This window comes from Fundulus heteroclitus, unplaced genomic scaffold (genome assembly GCF_011125445.2).
Source record: "Fundulus heteroclitus isolate FHET01 unplaced genomic scaffold, MU-UCD_Fhet_4.1 scaffold_70, whole genome shotgun sequence".
Taxonomy (NCBI): Eukaryota; Metazoa; Chordata; class Actinopteri; order Cyprinodontiformes; family Fundulidae; genus Fundulus; species Fundulus heteroclitus.
The window spans coordinates 67,709-88,473 of NW_023397143.1; the positions used below are offsets into that span (position 1 = coordinate 67,709).

General features: G+C 37.9%; 1 protein-coding gene across 1 annotated transcript in view; it reads left to right on the plus strand.

Moving 5' to 3' along the window:
• Positions 1–19,605, plus strand: part of LOC105935812 (AP2-associated protein kinase 1) — a 36,204-nt gene extending 16,599 nt beyond the window's left edge. The window contains exons 14-20 of the mRNA XM_012876382.3: positions 1,334–1,539; positions 1,773–1,859; positions 3,738–3,827; positions 4,407–4,511; positions 5,066–5,230; positions 7,960–8,067; positions 16,609–19,605. Of these exons, the coding sequence (XP_012731836.2) occupies positions 1,334–1,539; positions 1,773–1,859; positions 3,738–3,827; positions 4,407–4,511; positions 5,066–5,230; positions 7,960–8,067; positions 16,609–17,219 (1,372 nt within the window). The 3' untranslated portion in view covers positions 17,220–19,605. The remainder of the gene's footprint in view (positions 1–1,333; positions 1,540–1,772; positions 1,860–3,737; positions 3,828–4,406; positions 4,512–5,065; positions 5,231–7,959; positions 8,068–16,608) is intronic.
• The last annotated feature ends 1,160 nt before the right edge of the window (positions 19,606–20,765 follow it).

Here is a 20,765-nt window from a genome sequence, read left to right on the forward strand (position 1 = left end):
GACTGGGCTGTTTTCTCAGCTTGTTAAGCCCTCCACACTTCAACTTGCTCTATCAAAGTATGCACATTGTTTAGAGGTCACTGCCCTTTAATGGTTGGGGGAGGTGGGGGGGGTACAATTATTTTTAGATGTGTTAAATTTTGTTTTTGTTTGTTTAGTTTTTTTCTTTTCCCCGGATACCCGGGATGTCTGTGAGTACAGAAGACACAGCACTCTCTACAGTCATATTATTTTTATTGTTTTTAATTCTTCTCTTAAAAACATCTTTTTCTCTCTTACTTTAACCCAGATGTTGGCTTTTGTGTTTTTCTTGTTTGTTTCCATGTATCTGCTCTTTATTTAACTTGGTTTATTGCGTTTTCCCTTATGTTTTGCTATATTTTGAAATATTTGTTTACTGTACGGAGCACTTTGGCCAATGCAGTTAGTTGTATTTTAAAGTGCTATATAAATAAGGTTGAGTTGAGTGGAATTTTAAGTTTACTTGAAATGACTTGGAAATTATTTGTTTAAAGTGATTTAAAGGTGATTACTCACACATTGTACTGAAAGATGTAGATTTGAGCCCTAGACTTGTTTCATACACCACTCTAATAAAAATAATATACACTTCAGACGAATGGCAATCTCTAATCTCCACCCATAGGGAATAAACTCCATCATCCCACATCGCAATGCTCCTCCTCACAAAGTCGGGAAGTTTGGAGTGGAGAAGATGAAAGGGGCTGGCATGTAGTCCTGATCTATAGGATATAGGATCTATTTCCTATTGTTGTCAGAGTGACCAAGTCTACCACACTGCCTGACTCGTGACAACAGGTAGTGGGAGAATTGCTGCCAGCCCACAGTAGTGTGAGACCAAGCTGGTGACCAGGGTGTGTGCTAATGACCACTGCTGAGGCCCCTGTTTGTTTTGTCAAGTTCCACGTGTTCAACTCTGCTGTTTAACCACACAACTGTATTTTCTTTATTAATGTGGCACAATTTTAAGTAAGCAAGCAGATTTCCACTGGTGTAAGATTTATTTCTTCTACTTTAACCAAACACAATTTACCTTATTTTTTTATAACAACTGCCTAGTTTACGAATATCTGCCATGAATTCCTGAAGTATTCTTCTAATTTACATTTAAAGAGGAGTAAATGGATATAGAAATCCAGAAATTTGAGTGGGACAAGTACTTTTTTTTTTTGGAAAATGTTTGTAGGAAGCTGAGATGCATTTGGTTTTCCTTAAATCATTACAGATGTAAAGCCATATTTGCTTCTTGCCACTGCTGCACCATATCTGGATCTGTTTTTAGAAGCAACTCTTTTTTTTTCTTTCGTTATAGATCACTTGTTTCTCAACCAAACACCACTGACCCTGTTGAGCCGAGCCTTTGCGATGCAGCTAAGGACCAAAACAAAGGGGCACCCACTGTTCCTGCCTCTGGTTCCACCAACACCCCCACACAGCCAGCATGGAACCCGTTTGACGACGACAACTTCTCCAACTTTACCGCTGAGGAATTCAAAACTGATGACAAAAAGACTACAGGTACAATGTGATTTTAAAAAAATGTATTTTTTTTTTGACCACACAGATTTAGAGGGTTTACTTAAGAATTGAGCCACATACTAGATGCATTGCAACATGTGTAGAAATGTTTACACTGCATGAAACATAACTGAAAGATGCACAATTTTAAGGTTAGAATCAGTTTATGAAGTGTTGTTTTTTTCTCCCATTGATTAAAAACAATGAATTATTGCTATTTTTTTCTATAACAGACATGCTGTCAGATACTGAAGTAGCTTCCTCGGAAGAGCTGATCCCAGGTCTGCAGGCCTTATCTGTGGAAAACAGTCAAGAGACTGGTATTTACTAATTCAAATTTGTTCCCTATAATGCTAAATCTGCTTCTGTCAGGTCCTTTAGGCGTCTGTATGATCTTTATTCTGCTGTAAAGTTGCAATTTAGAGACAACAACCTTAACAGCCTCTGGCAAAAAATGCTTAAACATGGAGGGTTGTGGAAAAAGAACATTGAACACATGTGAGCTTTAACTATCAACAGATCACCTTTTCAATGCGTGCATCTCAGAAATCAGTTGTTGCAATGTTTAAATATGCTTATAACAGTCAAATTTGGCTTCTAGTGCTGTGTGTGAATTTTGCGTTTATTGAAAACAATTCATCATTAAAGGTCATTAGATTCTAGACAAATCAGAAGCCTACAGATTTTTTTTTTCATGCAGTTCCGATTTGATTAACAGGTTAAGGAATAATTAAAGCAAAATGATTAAAAATAAAACATGTTTTGACTGAGAGCCAAAGGATGGGTTCATTCCAGGCTGGAATCATCTTAGGTTTATAAAAGGTTCTGCAGCAATGCTGCATGAGAAGGGAAATGGGGTTATTGTGCTGGATTATTATTAGTTTCATCCATTTGCAGGACACTTTATGCATTACACTGTATAACTGAAGTGGAACATCACTCCAATGTAGAAAACCTAATGTATTTAATCTGATATCTTTAATTAGATTTTACTCTCTATGTGCATCATAGAAGGTAGTAAAAAAGTTTAAAGTAGGTTTCCATTATCATGACTTAAGGCTAAGTGTTGTAAAGGTTATTAAATCCAATTCTGATTTTGAGGTGTATTTACAGATTATAGAGGGACACCCGGCAGGGTCTCTCCTGTTAATTAAAGAAGGAGCTACAATTAACACAAAAGCACATTAAAAGAGAAGTAACTGACAGCTGAATTGTGAGAACAACATATGTCCTTCCCTTTAAAGGGGGACAAAATAACTCAAATTAAAAATGTGTTAATTTAAACTGAGAGAATGAGCCTTCTGGTTTGCTTATCAGGCACTCCAGAGCAGAAAGGCTCTGTTATCTAGTCAAGTTGTTTTTAGCGTGACTGGCATGCTGATCACAGGAATATAGTTCACTGAATGATAGGCCATGATGAGAAAATGAGGGATTTAGACTAGGGTTAGACAATTAATCGCATTTGCAATATAATTGCAATTTAAAAAAAAAAAACTATTTTCAAATTGTAGAGGTCGGCAATTTTTGGCTATTTAACAATTAATGGATAAGACACTTCATTCAGGTGTCGGTAATATGTTTAAAGTGGGTTTTCCTCCACATGGAAGGGAAGAGAGTTGTAGCAGTGAGATAATCAAATTTTATTTTTTTGTTTTAGAGTTTATATAGAATCAATACCTTTTTTTTTACCAGAAACCTTCAGGAGTCTCACCATAGCATTAAGTACCGGTCAAACTGTTTAATGCATAGATTTGTTTGTTGGTTGCACTTTATGTTCATCAAGGATTGACGTCCAACTCAACAAGTTATTCTCTTGAACAATAATATTTTGATTAATTAAAAAAAATTACATTTCTTGTTTTACATAGTCCTGGTTTACAAACATCTTTATCTACAGGACATTTTTGTTGTGGTTATTGCAGAGAAAAGTCTAAATTAAATCGCAATTATGCTTGAAATAAATCTCAATTTTTATTTTTGTCAAAATCGCACAGCCCTAATTTAGACTTCTATCATTTTAAGCGGTTTTGCATTATGAGACAAGACACTTTGTTGACTTCAGTTTTCAGTCTCACTATTATGAATCATGTTGTGTCAACACAGTTAGATTTGTGGTGCTATGTGCTTTTAAGCCTGAAAATTCATGCATAATACTCTGATTACGCATAATTCCTGAACTTACTATCGTTGTGTCCTAGCTGAAAGGCCGTCCGCCATTCTGGAATCAGGAGCCTCTCTTTTGGTTGTCCCAGATCCTTTCCATACCCTCGAACTGTCAGATACTCCAGGTAAATACCTATTTGTGTTGACAATGACTTGAATGATGAATGGCATCTTTCATAATTTGAGAAACTAAAAACTTTTTTTTATGTTCACATTAATCAGAATTTTTGAGAACTGACTGCAGCCTTTGAGATATTAGCCAATATAAACAATGAAATATCACCATTATAACGAAACATAACTTCCTGAATGTTACGGCGCCGCCATTTTTATTTGCTTGATTCCCTCCTTCAATCCACGTCAATAGGAGGCAGGGAACCGTGGTAGCGTCATGTGTAAACGGTCGTAAGAACCAAGCTCGGCACGGTTAATTGATCCGAACTCGGCCTGAACTCAGCATGGTCAGTTTACCATGCTAAATGTAAATGAGGCTAATAGCACAATAACGATGATGCTAATTTTCATAGGTTTCTGTACAGTAATTTTAGGCTGGAAAAATAAAATAAATGTTCTGCTACTGTTGGTTTGGAAGTTCTATCTTAAGCATTTTCTATACCTGTTCCACTCTGTCTGAAAGAACGACACCCTGGATCACAGCGAGCATAACCGTTGCTGATAATATTTTTGTCTTCTCTGGGCTTCAGAGAAGCTGATTGAAGGTCTGAAGTCTCCTGACACATCTTCACTCATGCTTCCTGATCTGCTGTCGTTGTCTGATCCTTTTGGAGGATCTGTGGACTCTGTAAAGGGTATGAGTCTTTTTATCCTTTAAAAAATCACCTTCTTTTTTTCTTTTTTCTTTTTTTTTTCTTTTTAGAAAAAAAGGCTGTACTCAATAACCCTAAATGTTTGTTTTGAGTACAGCTCAACTGCTTTAAAAACCTAGCTAAGGTTTGTAATGGTTCTTCTTCCTTCCTGCACAAACAGAAACAGCGTTATCAAGAGCAAACTTTCTTATCGCTATGTAAAGTGAAAGTGAAAGAATCAATAGTTTTATGTTAAAAGTGGGTCAAATGGTGCGCGTGGGAATAACCCTGGTTCTAGTTAATCAACAAGAATGACGAACAGGCCTTTTTCTTTATCCAGGAATGTAGTCGTTTTCCACCCTGCCTTAATTTCAGCTTTAAAGTTTCTCTCTGCTGCCCCAAGTGGTGAAATAGTTTTACGTTATCGGTTATTTGATTAACAGATAGCTTAGGCAAGGACAGACAGCATATAATACTGAGAACATAGATGTTTAGTTAATTAGATCCCATTGTAATATTAAACATCCCATGGTTTGGTTTTCCCCCACCCTTCTCAGACCCTCTTACTGCAGACGACTCTCTCCTCGGCTGCTCTCTCATCTCCGGTCCACCCGCAGCACCGGGCAGCGCCGCGTCCTCCATCTCCTCTGCTCCCACCTCCGCCACGTCTGCTCTGGATGATTTCAGCCTGTTGTCTGGAGACTCAGTACAGCCTAAAGGGGGTAAGATATATAAAATTGCTGAGTGAAGCACAAAAATCTTGGGTGAATGTGATCTGCTTGGATTTTTTTTCTCAAAACAAAGAACGATGTCTTTTAAGGTATGGGCGAGACCACTTTCCTCAAGAAGCTGCGCGGTTGCGCAATCTCGCACTGCATCTGGATTCAGCGCGCACCGCAAATTTATGCAGCGCAGAAAATAAAATCCAAGCTGAACTGTAAACAAAATGATAATAAACAAAGTTATTTTGTATCGTTGCAATTCTGGTGGGATGGTGTTCCACGGTCCTACCCTGTATGCGCCAGATGCTGATCGGCATCTGGCTCAGACACCTCTATTGTTGGCCAGGTGGCCGTGTGCGTCTTTGTTACTCCTGCTACATGTCAGCTGTTTGTGTGGCTGTGTTTTGGGATCCGCTTATCTGAGACTGTAAATGTTGTTCTACCTCTGTTTTTGAAAAGCAACTCTGTTTATTTTTTTATTTTATGAGCGCATGCCTGAGAAGTACAGCGATATATAAATGGCTTCTACTTATATAAGAGTATATTCTACTCTTTATCAAGTTCGACGACTCCAAAGTGCTTTACACTGGTCAGTCATTCACACATTCAGCCTGACGGTGGTGAGCTACGTTGTAGCCACAGCTGCCCAGAAGAGAGGTCGCACAGTACCACATGCTTGTGCTAAAACTCATTGCACAAAATGTAAATAATTTAATCACAATAAAATGTACATGTCTCTCAGTTCTTCCTTAACAGGACCCGTACTCTGACATAAAATATACTATACAGCTCATAAAAAAAAAAATCTATTTTTTATCTTTTTTATGTAAGCAGGCTAAATCAGTTGTATCTAAACTGAGAAATATAAAAGAACGTATTGCTGTAATTTGATTCTTTTAGTAAGCCATGTAACTTGTTCTAATCTCAGGTTTTGGACAGGCGTTATGTAGTCTCAGTGTGATGTTGCTAACAGAGGTCCAGCGAATGTTTGTTCAGCCGTGGCAGGGCCTGAGTTTCATTGTCAGCAGCTGGCTCTTGTTCTTATTTTTGAAGGAGCAAACTATGAACAAATCAAATCGTTGGCTGGTATTTAATAATTTACAAGCTAAAGGTTCTTGGAGGTAGAAATGCATGAGCATCAGAGGATTAAAATGCTCCTTGATGTGACGCAGCTGCTCTAGCCAAGCATCTTGATTTGTTGTTTGTGTTGAAGATCTTAGCCCAGTGTTTGCTTTCCTTGTAAAATGTGTGTAAAAGCACATTAAAATATTTTTTATTTCAGTGACATCATTTCACGATGAAATCCAATCTTTTTATTTGGGGAAAAATCCCATGTTAAATTCTTTTCCACCTTATCGAGCCCTTAAAAATAAGCGCTTCTTATATATGGATTATTTGAAGCTGATCAGATCCTCTAGAAATTTGTAGTTAGTAATCAGTGACTTTCTGTGTATCTGGAGGATAACTAAGATGTGACACAGAGGCTCATTTCTTTTAGCCGATGATCACAAAGCGTGGCATCTTGGGATCACAAAGTCTCTTTAACAACCACTAGATGCCGAAAACATGCTAACTGCATTTTTCTAATCTTTACAGGGTGGTAACTTGTAAGGCATGTCAGGACGAAGCTTTTTGTGTTCTACCTTCGTAAGCGCAAACATTTAACTGGAATATTTTCCTTTGTTTGTATGAGTCTAATTCCCTTTCGAACCATAGTTCCACAATAATAAACTGACAAACTCCCAATGAAAGGTCAAGATGACGGGGCGAGTGTGCTTTCAGAGCATGCTCAGTTATTCATTTTTTCTTTTCACAGGAGGAAACAGGACAACACTAATTTGACATCAACCGTGTTCAGACTTGTTAAATTGTGCCTGCGAATCCCTTTTGTCCTTCATCATGTCACGGATTGGCATCTCAATTCATTACCTTCCCTTTCAAAGCTGAAGGGATTACGTTTACTTGGAAAGCCTTTGATGTCATGAATTTGAGTGCAATATCGACACTTTCCTACTTTAGAAACGTGTTGATTGAGCTGCTCTGATTCCACTCTTGGGATCATGTCGACAATTTCAGCAAACAGCAACAGTTTTGAATCATTTCAACATTTCTTTAATGGTCTGTTTCTCTCCCCAGAAAAACAAAACACTTTTTTCTTTAACAAATATAATAAATATACTTTAATTTTTTTTTAATCCAATTAATCTTCTCATCTTCTTGAGGGTTGGGACTGTGAAAAAAAAATCATATAGGTGCATTCTTTCTTGATTCACTGATTCATAGTCAGGGTGTTTGTTTTCATATTAGATTAATGCTCATACATATAATGGTATTTAATCAAGTTTAAAGTCTTTAAAATAGCAGAGGGCTCCTTAGCTGTCAGGGATCATCTTTAAAACTGCTCCACTGCAATTAAAAACAAAACCTGCACAGCTGGGGTTTAGTTATCAGTTCTTGGCTGGTGAACAAATGTATTTGAACGCTGTTGACTCTGCCAAATAAATCACAGCTTGACCGTGATCACCAGCTGACTCCAGTTGCAAATCACAGATTCCTTCCCACATTATGTCATCAGACGCGTTTTATACCTCTGCAGAGCAGCAGACGCATCTGTCTCGAAGTTGCTGGTTTCAAAGAATCATTTTAAAGAATGAAGTAAAATCCTTTTGTTGTTGTTGTTTTTCTTCAGATCTCCCCTCGTTTGTCTAAACTTCTTTTATCGTTTGCAGACTCCTCTCTCCTCATCTCAGACTTTGAGACGCAGCCGACCAGCGCGGAGGCTGCCACAGAGGACGACTTTGATCCTATTCCCGTCACAGGCCGAAAGAATTCCCAAGGTACGTCTTTAAAGTTGTTGTTTTTTTTGTTTTTTTTAGAAAGGCTAAGTTGGATGAAGTCATGTTGTCTGCTGTTTGAAGTAGTTAAGTTCAAATCCAATAGGTCAAACAAGAACGTAGGGATGTCATTTTTTTGGTAAAAAGCTGTGGCTGTAATTGGGTGAATTATTTCTTCTTCTTTCTTCTCCCTCTTCTTTGACTGCTTTCCCTGCCTGTTGTGACTCCCACTCCCACTCCTCTGCTTCTCTTCCCACCTCTGTTTGCCCGTACTCATCCTCGTTCCCCTCCCCTTGTCTCTCCGGCCAGTTTCAGGAGGCCACTCGCGCAGTAACAGTGGCGGCTCTGAATCCAGCCTGCCCAGCTTGGCTCGCTCCCTGATGCTGGTGGACCAGCTCATCGACTTGTAGATGGGCCCCCCCCCTTCCTCCTTCGTAGAAGCTGTAACCCTGGATAATAGTCCGGCATAGCATAACAACAATCAGCAGTGTTGACATGGATAGCTCCCTGCACCCCCCCCTGGCTCTCCCCTTTATTATAGAAACATCCCTCACCTGTCAGCGCTTCTTCATTCCTGCTTTCTTTCATCGGTAGCGACGTCCGCCATCTCTTCACCTCTCGTCTCTCATCTTCACACTAACATTGCTGCTTTGTTCTAGTCGCCATGCATTATGTATGCTCCATTGAGAAGCAGCCAGTTCACCATCCATTTTAATGACTAGTTATGGTAGTTTTTTTTTTTTTGTCAATCAGGATAAAAGCTATCAGTTTATTTGAAGAATACTGCATTATGTCTAATAGCAAACAAAAAAAAAAGATCATTGTCGTAATGTAAAATAGGCATAGTTCTAAGTGGTCGTAGTTCTCGTGCACAAGTGAATTTGTCGTGGTTTGCCGCCTTAGATTTTCCTCCCTGAGTTTATTTGCACAGAAAAAAAAAAAAAAAACGATTGATCACTCAGATGAAGTTTATTTGAATTAACAAAGCCGAACGTCTCTGAATCCGAAGTCACACGGCCTGATGCATAATTGTTAGACTTTTTAGAGCTGTTGGGTTGAAGATCTGTAAAACTTTGAAGCTGCTGTAGTTTAGGGTGGAAAAACATGAACCTGAGTCCAATCTGGAAGCAGAGGAGTCATTACACACGATGTTGACGTGCCATAGAGTCATCTGAGAAGCACAGAGAGCAACAATGTAAAGATAAAGTACAGCACACTCCATAATTATTGGCACCCCTAGTAAAAATAATTTTTTAAGAAGTTTACAAATAATTGTTGAAAAGTCAAAGATACAGTTTCAAGCTTTGGAAATGTTTTGCCTCCATCCTTACTGGTGTGAAGTGGCAAGATAAACCTGAGTACCTGTCATGTGTGCCACATTTTAAGTTGTGTTAAACTTTTAAGTATTGACTTGACTGTAGTTAGCATTGATTGGTTACCTTAACAAGGTACACCAAGGTTTAGAGACGTTATTGAGAAAATATTTTGTCAAACCGTTCCGAAAAGTGTCTGAATATTGGATCTGCTTGCAGCTAATTTTTCTATTTTGACCGTCGACATACAATTGTCTCAGTTGAAGTGCGCGTTTTCCCATTTTTAACCTTGTGCCTCTTGACACTGTGTCACATTTAGACACAAGGGAAAAACCAAAACATGTATTACTAATCAAAAGCTCATAGGTACTCCGAGCATCTTAATGACAAGTTTAAATTACAAATGTGTATCAGTGTTGCACCACATTTTGTAGTAATTTTTTTTGTCTATTTGTGGGATATTTTGCTCACTGAATATCCTAAATGTAAACTTGTGTTTTTCAATTTTTTTCTGTGTTGGGATTATGCTAATGCAGTACAACCTTTTTAAACATCTCTACCAGGCGTGCCCATAATTGTGCAGGGTGCTATACATCCACCCGTACAGTATAAGTAATATTTGCTAACCTATTATACTTTTTTTTTTTTTTCATATTAAGATTTTAACTTACTGTTCTGAAGAAAGGTACCAAATCAGCAATCAGGGCGTTAATGGCAATGTGCCACATCTATAGAAATGCATGAAAGCTTGGTTATAATGTAATTAACAATAATAGGACCTAGCAGAGAAAAAGTAGCAAATATAAATATATACAACACACTCAGATCATGTCTTGGCCCTGACCAAAATCTCATTAGGCGAGTATTTTTTACACCCTCACTTTTGTTTTCTCACATTTAGTCCACATTGTGCAATCCCTCCTACATTCCTCACATTTGTTTACTCCTTGTTTATGTAAATAAATATCTGCAGATCGTATATATGAAGTCATTGTCATAAAGCTTTACATGTGGAAGACCTATTGCTTTATGTATGAATCTAATGTACATGCCATATATATATAAAGATATATATATATGACACTGTTTTCCTGTTAATACATGTTAATATGAATAGAGTGTTAGAGAATGAATGTAAGAAATAGATATTAGACTATATTACAAATCTATATATGATTCTTAACATCATAACTGTTCGATAATGTTTAAGAATATCTGAAAATGTTATTCCTCTGTGCGGACATGTGATCTTTTTATTTTTCTTCATGGTTATAAATACTCTGAAACTGTCAGTATGTTCAAATTGTATAGATCTGATAACCTTTGCTCTCTGTCCAGCCTGGAAGATCAGGCCTTTGAACCCATGTCTTATTCCGCTCTCGTGAAAAGAAAAGTGAATCTGTGTCTGTCTTCATGGACGGCTGGACGAATATATTTTTATTCAAAAGCAGTCAGTGTAAAGAGGGGGAGTTCAGTCGTGTGGATTTTTGGTCCCGCTTCGTTTGGATTTTTGTGCTTTTAAAAAAAAAAAATTATTTTCTTTTTTTTGGGTGTTTTAGTGATCACAGGATTCATATCAAAAAGCATGGCGGTGTTGTTGAATGTTACAATCCCATGCGTTGGTATACAGTGTTCTGATAAGTGTGCGTGCGTGGACTCTGAAGTGTTGGGTGTGTTTTCCGGTAGTCTTCTTGTGTTGTCGTTTGCTGCGGAAATGGCATTGATCAGTTTGTCCTTAAATCTCCTCTGAAAGCACAGACCCCTCCTCTCCTCCTTAATTCTCTCAGGTAGTCAGAGCTGCATCTCGTGCGGCACGCTGACTTACTGCTCTCCTGTCCTCTGGAAGTGTTTATTTTTACAGTTTACAGAATCGTCTTGTATTTAATGTTTTAGGGGCTCTGTGAAGTGTGGAGTTCTGAAGGTACAGCCCTGCTGCTGGAACTGAGGTTTGATTATAACAACAACATTAAAGACATTATTGAAGGTCAGAACTGTGTAGATGTTTCTGTAGGGTAAAATAAAGGTTTCATGCTTCTAATACACGATTACATCGAAAAGACTGCTTTCACTTGTTTATTTTTCTTTTATATTATTTTAAAAAAAAGGAACTAAAAAAAAAGCACAAGTTTTACTTTTTGTGTAGCTTAAGAGGAGAAAGAGATCTGGAAATACCTTTGTTTTATGTTGATAAAGTGCCCAAGTTTAACAGGTTGGTTGGTTATATGTCAGCTACCTACGTGCAATATTACTTTAAACATAGCTAGCATTTAAGTGACGATTGTTGAGATTGCAGAAATGAAATTAATCTTTAAGTCCAGAATCTAAGATTTGTGCCAAAAGGATAAAGTATTGAGTGACCTACTCAGATGGTGATAACACTTCCCCACATATTGCTGTAAGCTTGAGTAGAAAACGCATACTGAACATCTTTGTGCCCAAACGAATATAACCACTGGAAGCCATCTTCAAAGCCTCGTTGTCATATTTCCCGGAGTTGCTGCATGCACGATTTTAAAGCTCGATGTACCCAAATGATCTCGTTTCTGATCCTTCCGCCAAACATCAGCCATCTGCAGTTACTGTCTGAACCTATGCAAGTCCCCACGCTTCTTCCCCGTAAGCGTTCGTGTGCTGTTGTAATCACTAAAGCCAGGCGAGACAAGAGTACTGTACCTGGTGTGAAACAGGAGCCCCTGATTTGTGGTTTTCCTTTCCGTCCTTTTCCCCAAAACGAAAGCTGTCAGTTACGTGATAGTATCAAGTGTTTTTGAGATGCCTCTTTGTGATTATGGCCCAAACCTGCATCAGAGCTGTGATACTGTGTGCTCCTATTTTTGTGAGATAATCTAAGAATTATAAAGGGATGGCTAATAAAGGACAAATGTGAATGTTGACTTTTTTTGACTATTGATTCTTACATTTCTTAAACACTATGGATCGAGCCTTCACAAATATAATCCCACAGCCACAGACTGCTTCAGATTACTGATATTGGCAGTGTTATACGTACACCCTTGAACTTTTCCACATTTTGCCACTTTACAACCGCAAACTTCAATGTAATTTATTTGTTTGGGAACTTATTTGATAGAGCAACACAAAGCAGTGTGTATAATTACATTATACATGGTGTAGTTTTCACTGACCAAAGTCCACAGATGATTTTAGCATTGTGCTTATTGACTCGAGCAGGAACATGAAGAAGGCTCACTCTTCAGATGAGATCACAGCGTTGTACTCACACGTCACGCAACAACTACTTCTGAACATTGCACACGGATTTGAACACATAATTGAAAATCAAAATTACTCCTATTACTAACTACATTGCAAACATTTCCAAACGAAAATGTTAGCTTGCTTAAATAAACAAGATAAGAATTCCTTTATTTTGCTGCAAAAATTATCCTGGAAAATTCACGTGATAGACAGACGGTTACACACAATTATTAGCAATGAAACGAAGAAGGAAGAAAAAAAGAACAAACTAGTTTAATCTAAAATTAGCTCTAAAGAAACGCCAAGAATAGAAGATAAAAAGTAAATATTGAACAGTTATTGATATGGCATACTCAGGTAAAAATAAGATGAAATATTCAAGTTTATCATTGGAAAAGACGCCTTCTTATTTACGTAACACGATAAATACGATATGCAATATGCATGATAGTGCAGCACCATCCCGAAGTAGCTAAGGTGTGTGTGCAAGTTACCTTAGCATCTGGGAAACAGTGTAAACAATTAATCGGATCAGAACCCATGCAACTATTAGCATGATGTAAAGAGTTGAGTGTGTTGGGATCAGCAGAGATTATAGAGTCTAACAGCAGCCGGGAGGAATGACGAGTGGAAAGGCCCCTTAGCGCATCAGTGATGTACGCGTAAGTACATCTACCATCTCAGATCCAGATCCCAGCATTAAAAAAAATCCCTGCATGATCTTGTAATGCACCAAAATTGCATGTTTTAGCTTGTTTTTGTTGTTTTTTTAGAGCTCTCCTAGGTTTTAACTGTTTCCCCCGGTTTTTGTTACCTGGTGTTAAAATATACTTCTCCATTATGATGTTAGTCTTAGGGCTGCAGCTAAATTTCCTGTTCAGGCAGCTGGAATCCTCCCCGGTGTGATAATGGCACCCTCTGCCGACATGACTGCGGGCATATATATAAACGTCCGCTCCCTCCCTTCGTGTTTAAACCTCAGCCAGTTTTCTGCCACGTTTTCTAGCGGAAATGAGAAGATCAGATTGCTGAAAACCCAGCGGCCATGTTGTGCTGTTCTGCCTCTGTAGTTTTACTGTAGCTGCTGAGGCAGATGATCTGCTGGGAAGGGCAGTCATACAATGAGCCTGAGACCAGGTAGTTCTCATTGACTGGAGTCTGTGGATAAATTTAACATTGTGTTTATTGAAACAAGCAGGAACATGCAGAGGTGCACACTTCAGATAGGATCACAATGTTGTCCACGTGCATCAAGTCACGTTAAGTGAGTTCAATCAAGACATGGACTATAGACATACATGTAGGACAAGCTGTGTAACAGCACACATAGTTTCTTTTAATTAACTATTTTCACTACAATTCCAGTCTTTTAGAAATTAATATTTTTCAGTCCCTGCAAATAGCTTAATATCAATCAGATTTCGCAGAGAGTGACAGTGAAATCCTATTTTCAGATCTTACCAGTTGGATTAGCCCATGCTAACACTTGAATATGCTTTGATCCTTGCCATCCCATTGTAGGTCTAGTTCTGGGTTCTTGTCCTCCTGGAAGTTGAATCTCTGCTTCAGTCTCATGTCCTTTGGACCCGCTAACAGGTTCTATTCACTGTTGGACTATATCTAGGTTCATCATCTTCCCATCAACTCTGACCCGCTTCCTTGCCCCCGCTGAGCAAAAGCATCCCCACATCACGGTGTTCCCACTACCGTGTTTCACTGCGGATGTGTTGTCTTCAGAGTAATGCGCATAGTTGTTTTTTTCTCCTTGCATAGGGTTTTACATGTGGGTCAGAAAGTTAGGTTACAATCTCATCTGACCAGACCACCTTCCAGATGTTCGCTCTGTCCCCTACATACCATGTGGCGACCTTCAAACCGGACTTATTTTTTCCCCAAAATTACTTTCTTTCTTGTTCAGTCTGTTATTTTATCTAGATAAGCATATCTTGGTTTAGTATTTTGGTTTTTAGCGATAGATTGAATAGTGCTACATAAAGCTTGTGATGTTTTATCGGAATAAGCTTTATCGGCTGAGTTTTGGGGCTTTTAAGGAATTTCAAGCGCTGACTCACACAGGCATTAAGGATAAATATATAAACTTTTTTTAATTAAACAACTCTGCCTTAAACTCTTCCATAACATAAAAGATAACAGCTGTGTTCAAACTGAGAGTCAAATACACTATGATAGACTCGCACTATTTACTTACCACTAGATTTTATTTTATCTGTGAAAAGAGGCCATGCCACACTTTTCAGATTTTTGTTTATAAAGCAGTTTGAAAGCCACATATCCTTCTACTACTTCAGAAAAGTATGCTGCTTTGTGTCACTCTGTACAAATAAAACACATCAAAGTTTGTGGTTGTATCTTAAAATCAAAAGGGTTACATACCTTTGTGCCGCCCTATAGCTTCCCTCTTTAAGTTATTCTTTCTCAACTCGCTTTTTTATCTACTAAACTACAGCTACACTCTTCTTTTTAAGCTACTTTGCTTTTTAGCTGCTTTTTATGTAAAAAAAATCTACTTCAAGTAGTTTTGATGAGAACATTTTCAAAAGTTAGTGTCTAGAAACTCTGTTTTGAGATGGATCAAATTATGTAGATTGTAAATAAAAGGAGAATCCAAGGATATTTAATCATTTGGAGATCATTTGATTAAACCTTAATCAGACAGGACACAAAGATGCAAATTATGCCTGGAAACAAAAAATGAATGGAAATGTGGTGGGTGGGGGGGACTGTTTCCATTTATTGCTGAAGGAAGAAAGTGAACGCTAAATATAAAGACTGGCTTTGAGCTTTAGGTGCTTATAGTAATAATTAAAGATGCAATTCTGCTTTAGGAACTACTGCATAGGTTTAAGAATATAAATACTAATGCTGATAAACAGTTCCTGAAGTTGAATCTAAAATGCAAAGAAATAAACATTCAAGATTCAAGGAGTCTTTATTGTCCACGAAGGGCAATTTGTGTTACAGCTAGAAATAATAAATAAAGTATTAAACAACAATCACTCAGGCACAATTATTAAATAATAATAAAAACTAACAAAAAAGCAGCAGGTGAGCAATAGATGCAGGGACAAAGGAATATTTAAATCAATAGTATTGATGATTAAATAAGACTATAAGAGGTATGCTGGGGAGCTATGTCCTTTTTTGAGAAATACTAAACATTGCCCCCTGGACTAAATGGTGCAAACCTCTTTAACGGATATTTTTTTAGATTTTTGGGCTTCTCTCTGCAGCGTGGATCTGTGCTCTATAAACAGAAAAAAATGTTTTACCAAACAGGTTACCAGTGCAAATGTGTAGCATTAGGAAGGAATTCAAAGTAGATCCTGATCTGGTATTTAACTTAATATCTTTTATGAAAGGAGACTTGCAAGAGGTTCTGTTTTTAAACTTTCCAGCCATCCATATATTCGTTGTCTGTTCCCGCTCATACTCGGGAGAAGGTGGGTGAGTTTCTGCAGCACCCTTTGGGCCCGAGGCGAGGAACTCCCTGGAGACGACCAGTGTGTTGACGTTCTGTTATTCTTTATATTGCTGTAGAAACGTGTTGTTGTAAAACATGACTTTTAATGTTTGCAAATAATTTTATGCATTTAATTTAATTTAAAAGAATGTATGCAGTTGGACAAAGTTGAAATGTTACATGGGGGGGAAAGGGTTTCAATATTTTGTGCATTTCTAACAATCAACTTGGATTGTGCTGTAAATCTACTCAGGTAAGAAACTAAACGTGCATTCTAACTTTGTTGTTAAGCAGCTCAGGCTTATGTTAAATATTAATAGGCTGATTTATCAATAAAGTGCTCAGTAAATGTCTGTGAAAAAATAGGTTTGATAAGTTGGATCAGCCAGATTTAAAAAAAAATCCTTAAATTTTTTTGCACCTGTTGTCTTTCTTAGAAGATAGTTTAGGGTTTTGTCTCATCGATCTTTAAAAGTAACTTCTGTTTAATAGAAGTGAATCTCACCTTTCTCCCTTTTATTTCACACACAGACCTCCAGAGGGAGCTCACCAATAACAAACCTCCCCCTGCTCAGACTGCAGCTCCCGGGCAGAGGATCCATCCCAGCAAAGCTGCATGTGTCCCTTACAAACACATGTTGCTGTCAGATGAATGTGGCGCTCAGCCCCGCCCCGCACATGCTCCCTGCTCCGACCGGCATTTCATACCTGTTAACCAAGAACCCCAGAGGCCGCCTCCGAGCAGCCCGATGGACTCTGATGCCTTCCAGCTGGTCCCGTTTAAAACACAAAGAAAACAAAGCGGGGCAGCATTAGGCGGCTCTGCCGTTTCTGCATCCCATAATTCTGCTGAGGCATCAGATGTTTTCCTGCAGGCACCGTTTGGGAAGCGGCAGGAAACCAACAAAGCTGCTCCCATTAACAGCAAAAAGTGTCACCCCGGCGCCCTTCTGCACACAGAAGCCCCCCTGCTCCAGCAGCCCGTGGCGGTGCACCGGGTCGTCTCCCGGATTGGTCAGCAGGCTGCCGTGGGCTCAGTGGCAGTGGGGCCACTGCATTCCTGGACCATAGTGGGAAAAGCTGTGGACGACCCGTTTACTGCAGCACCTTTTCAGCCCAGATACTCTCAAGGGAAACCTTAGTTTTATTGTTACGTCTTAAAAAAAAAAAGAAAGCCAATTAAGATGAAGAAACCAAAGTATAGTGCAGCTGCAGTATTAATAGCGTTCCACATGTTGTTTGAACATTGTTACGAGGCTAAAGCTCCATCCGAGTCATGCTGCCTGCTCTCAGTGGCCGTATCAGGTCTTCAGGAACAGTCTGAACTTTTTAACTCCAGTGGATTACTCACTCATTCAGTAATCATATAAAAGTAATTAAGGATGTGCAGTTCCAGTGAGAAGTTACAATGCACCCATAATTCACAAGTTTGAATTTATTTTGAGTTTTCTTTAATCCACGTAAGGTCAAAATTATACATACATGCTCAGATATACACTTTGTACATATTTCTGATATAACCTAGACAGAATATTTGGTAATTTTTCTTGTCAGAATTGGTGAAAATAAATTTGACCAGTTCTAGGCTCAGTGGGTAGAGTAGTCGTCTTGCAATTCGAAGATTTTTGGGTTCGCTTCCAGCAAGGCCTTTAACCCGAAGTTCCCTACCGATCTGCATATTGGTGTATTAATGTTTACGTGTTAGTGAGTTTGATTGGGTAAATGTGGCTATAGTGTAAAGCACTTTGAGTGGTCAGTATGACTTAAATAAAGCTCTATATAAATCCATTTACCATTCAAACTGAACGGTTTTCTGCTACAAACCTGTTTTCTTTTAGGATAGTCCCGTTTTCCATTGATGTTGAAGTTAGGAATTTGGGGTCCTGTCTACAGTGAGTTGAGTTCAACATCAAGATGGTGTGAAGCAAGTAAGAACCGTCCTTCCACATGGACAAGCCAATTGCCTTCTGGAGAAATGTTACACCAAATAGTGAGCTGTTTGACCAAAATGACAAAATATACTAACAGTATAACACGGTGGTGGTAGCATCATGCTCAGGGCGATTTCCCCATGCTAATGGTCTTGGCACATTCTTCAACTTCACTTCAGATCAAATGTGGGACCCAAAGACACTTTACATGGGATGTTTAAACTAATTTATGAATTGGCTTCAACTTTAAACCTAATTATGCATCTTTTCTGTATTCAAAAGCCCAAAGCAGCACCGAAACCAACCAGGTTAAATGAACTCAACCAGTTCAGAAATCCAGACATGAATACTCCAGAAATGTGTGGAAGTCCACAAAAACATTTGGAAATAGACATTTATCCAAATAACAGTCAGTTCAATAAATATATCCGAGCCTGTATTTATACTGTTGAATCCGAGTGGATTAGAGAAAACCCACAAAAAGAAATTTACGCTTCAACAGTCAATTCTTGTTTTTGCAAATCAGTGCAGTTTTGAGTCCAGCCCCAAAAGAGATTAAATGGGTTAAATAAATCATTAAAAGCCCCAAATTAATGATATCCATGCTCACGGGGAGTGAATAGTGTTTATGTTGTTTTTAGTTGAAATATTTTATGGTTTTTAAAGCTGTTTTCGATCACTTTTTTAGCGAATGAAGAAGTTTTGCTTATATCTTGAAGAAAAAGTCATAAAGTTTTTAATGCATCGTGCCAGAAAGCTTCACTGGCTTGGCAGTGTGAAATATTTGCTTGTCAGTTCATGATGTAAGCCTATTAAATCTCTCCTGATGTTTACATATAAACCGCAGATTGTGCCTTGATTATCAGCAATATGAGATTTCCCAAATGTTTGCGCCTTTTTTTTTATCAGGGGAAACATTCAATATCAGAGCTGTGAGAGTTACCGTGTTACTGCAAGCCAAAGACGTGTCTCTGTTTCTTAAAGCACCTTTCAAATCCATGTTTCCCTGAAATCCCTGCAGCTCACCACAAACTTGGATTTTAGTCAGTATTGTGTTATTTTAATTTTTTCAAGCTTGCTTTATGTACTTCACCAATAAACTGACATGCAACTCACAGTTTAATTTATTTTAAAGTCTGTCTGGTCTGTGAACTTTTTATAGTTATCTTTTTTTTCAGCATTATTATGAAGCACGTTGTGTTTCTTGTGATAAAACAGTACATATGAGGTTTCTGAGTGTGTTTTTATTTTGGCACAATGAAGGATTCGTTGTTTTTGCTCAGGCTTAGAATTCCTGGATCCACGCTTGGATTTAAACAGACCTAACCAATGGAAATTAAACAGTTTATCAGCTTGAAATGACCTTTTGTGTTCCTTGCTCTCAATCTGTTGTTTTCTGTCTTTTTGTGTCTCTGAGTTAAGCGTTAAAAGTGGTGATATCTGTGTTTCTCCAAACACTATCAGCTTAATGTTTGACACACTCCTACTTTGTTCTTCTTTGTCTTTTTTGTTTCTCATTAGGGGATTTTGGGATCCCTGGAAACTGCTTTTTCAAATGTAATCACAGATGAGATATATATATATAAATATATATATATATATATATATATATATATATATATATATATATATATATATATATATATATATATATAAAAACCTCACCATTATAAAAGTTCCCACTTTGTTTTGAGTAGCCTCATATCTTATTAGGTTTAAGGTTACATTTACGCGTCTGCCTTGATAGATATGTAGCTTTCTATCTTGCTGTGATGCTATTAATCAACAGTTGGGGCCAAATATTTTTATTTTTGCAAATAGTGTTTTTTAATGTTTGTCTGCTGTACTGGAAAATAAAATGTTTTTACATGCAAATCTAAAAAAAAAAACATGTTTTCTATTAAAACAAGTTAATGTGAAGGGAGTCTATAGTGTTCATCCTTCATCTGCATAACTTATGCAATGTGTTCTGATATAAAAATCTGAACCAAACTCTTGTCTGATTCTTTCTTAATGCTTTGATTGCTCCTTTACATCAACTTATTCTTATTTCATTTGTATACTGTCCACTGGTTCTGTGTATTTGGTGTTTTGTGGCCACTCTTTATTTATTGCAGGGATTTTTGGTTGAATTGTTAATAAATGGACTCCTTCAGACGAGAAGCTCAGGGTGGGTCATAGCACCTTTTCTTCTCCGGACCAATTTGTCAGAAAAAATACCTTTGCACCAGTCTTCTGCTTCAGATAAGGGTCCAGTTGGATGAAAAGCAATGACGCCTGCACATTTTTCTGCAGCCATTTTCATAAAGGTAGTGACTTTATGAACATCTGGATTTATTTTATTACAATCAAGCAACTAATTAGATTGACAGTGATTTTAGCCAACAGGTGAAACTCACAGTTTCACCTGTTGTGTGCAGAAAAACAACGTTTTGTTATAAAATAAACTTGCTGAGATATAGGGATCCTTGCAATGAATTTAATACATGCGTTTACTCTGCAGGAATAATAAAACTGAATCAGAGCTGCAAAGCTTAAACACATTTGTGTCACAACTGACGACCAAAACTTCTATGTCCCACAAAGAAAATGTTTTGTTTTATGTATATTTTACTATCTGAATGCTAAACGAGTTTGTGGCAGCACGATTAACTACCTTGTTTTTATAAAATCCAGTTCTGAAAGGCAGAATTTTTGGCAATAAGTGTATTTTTTTCCCTTTTTACCAGATTTAGAGAAGGCTTGTTTTGATTATTA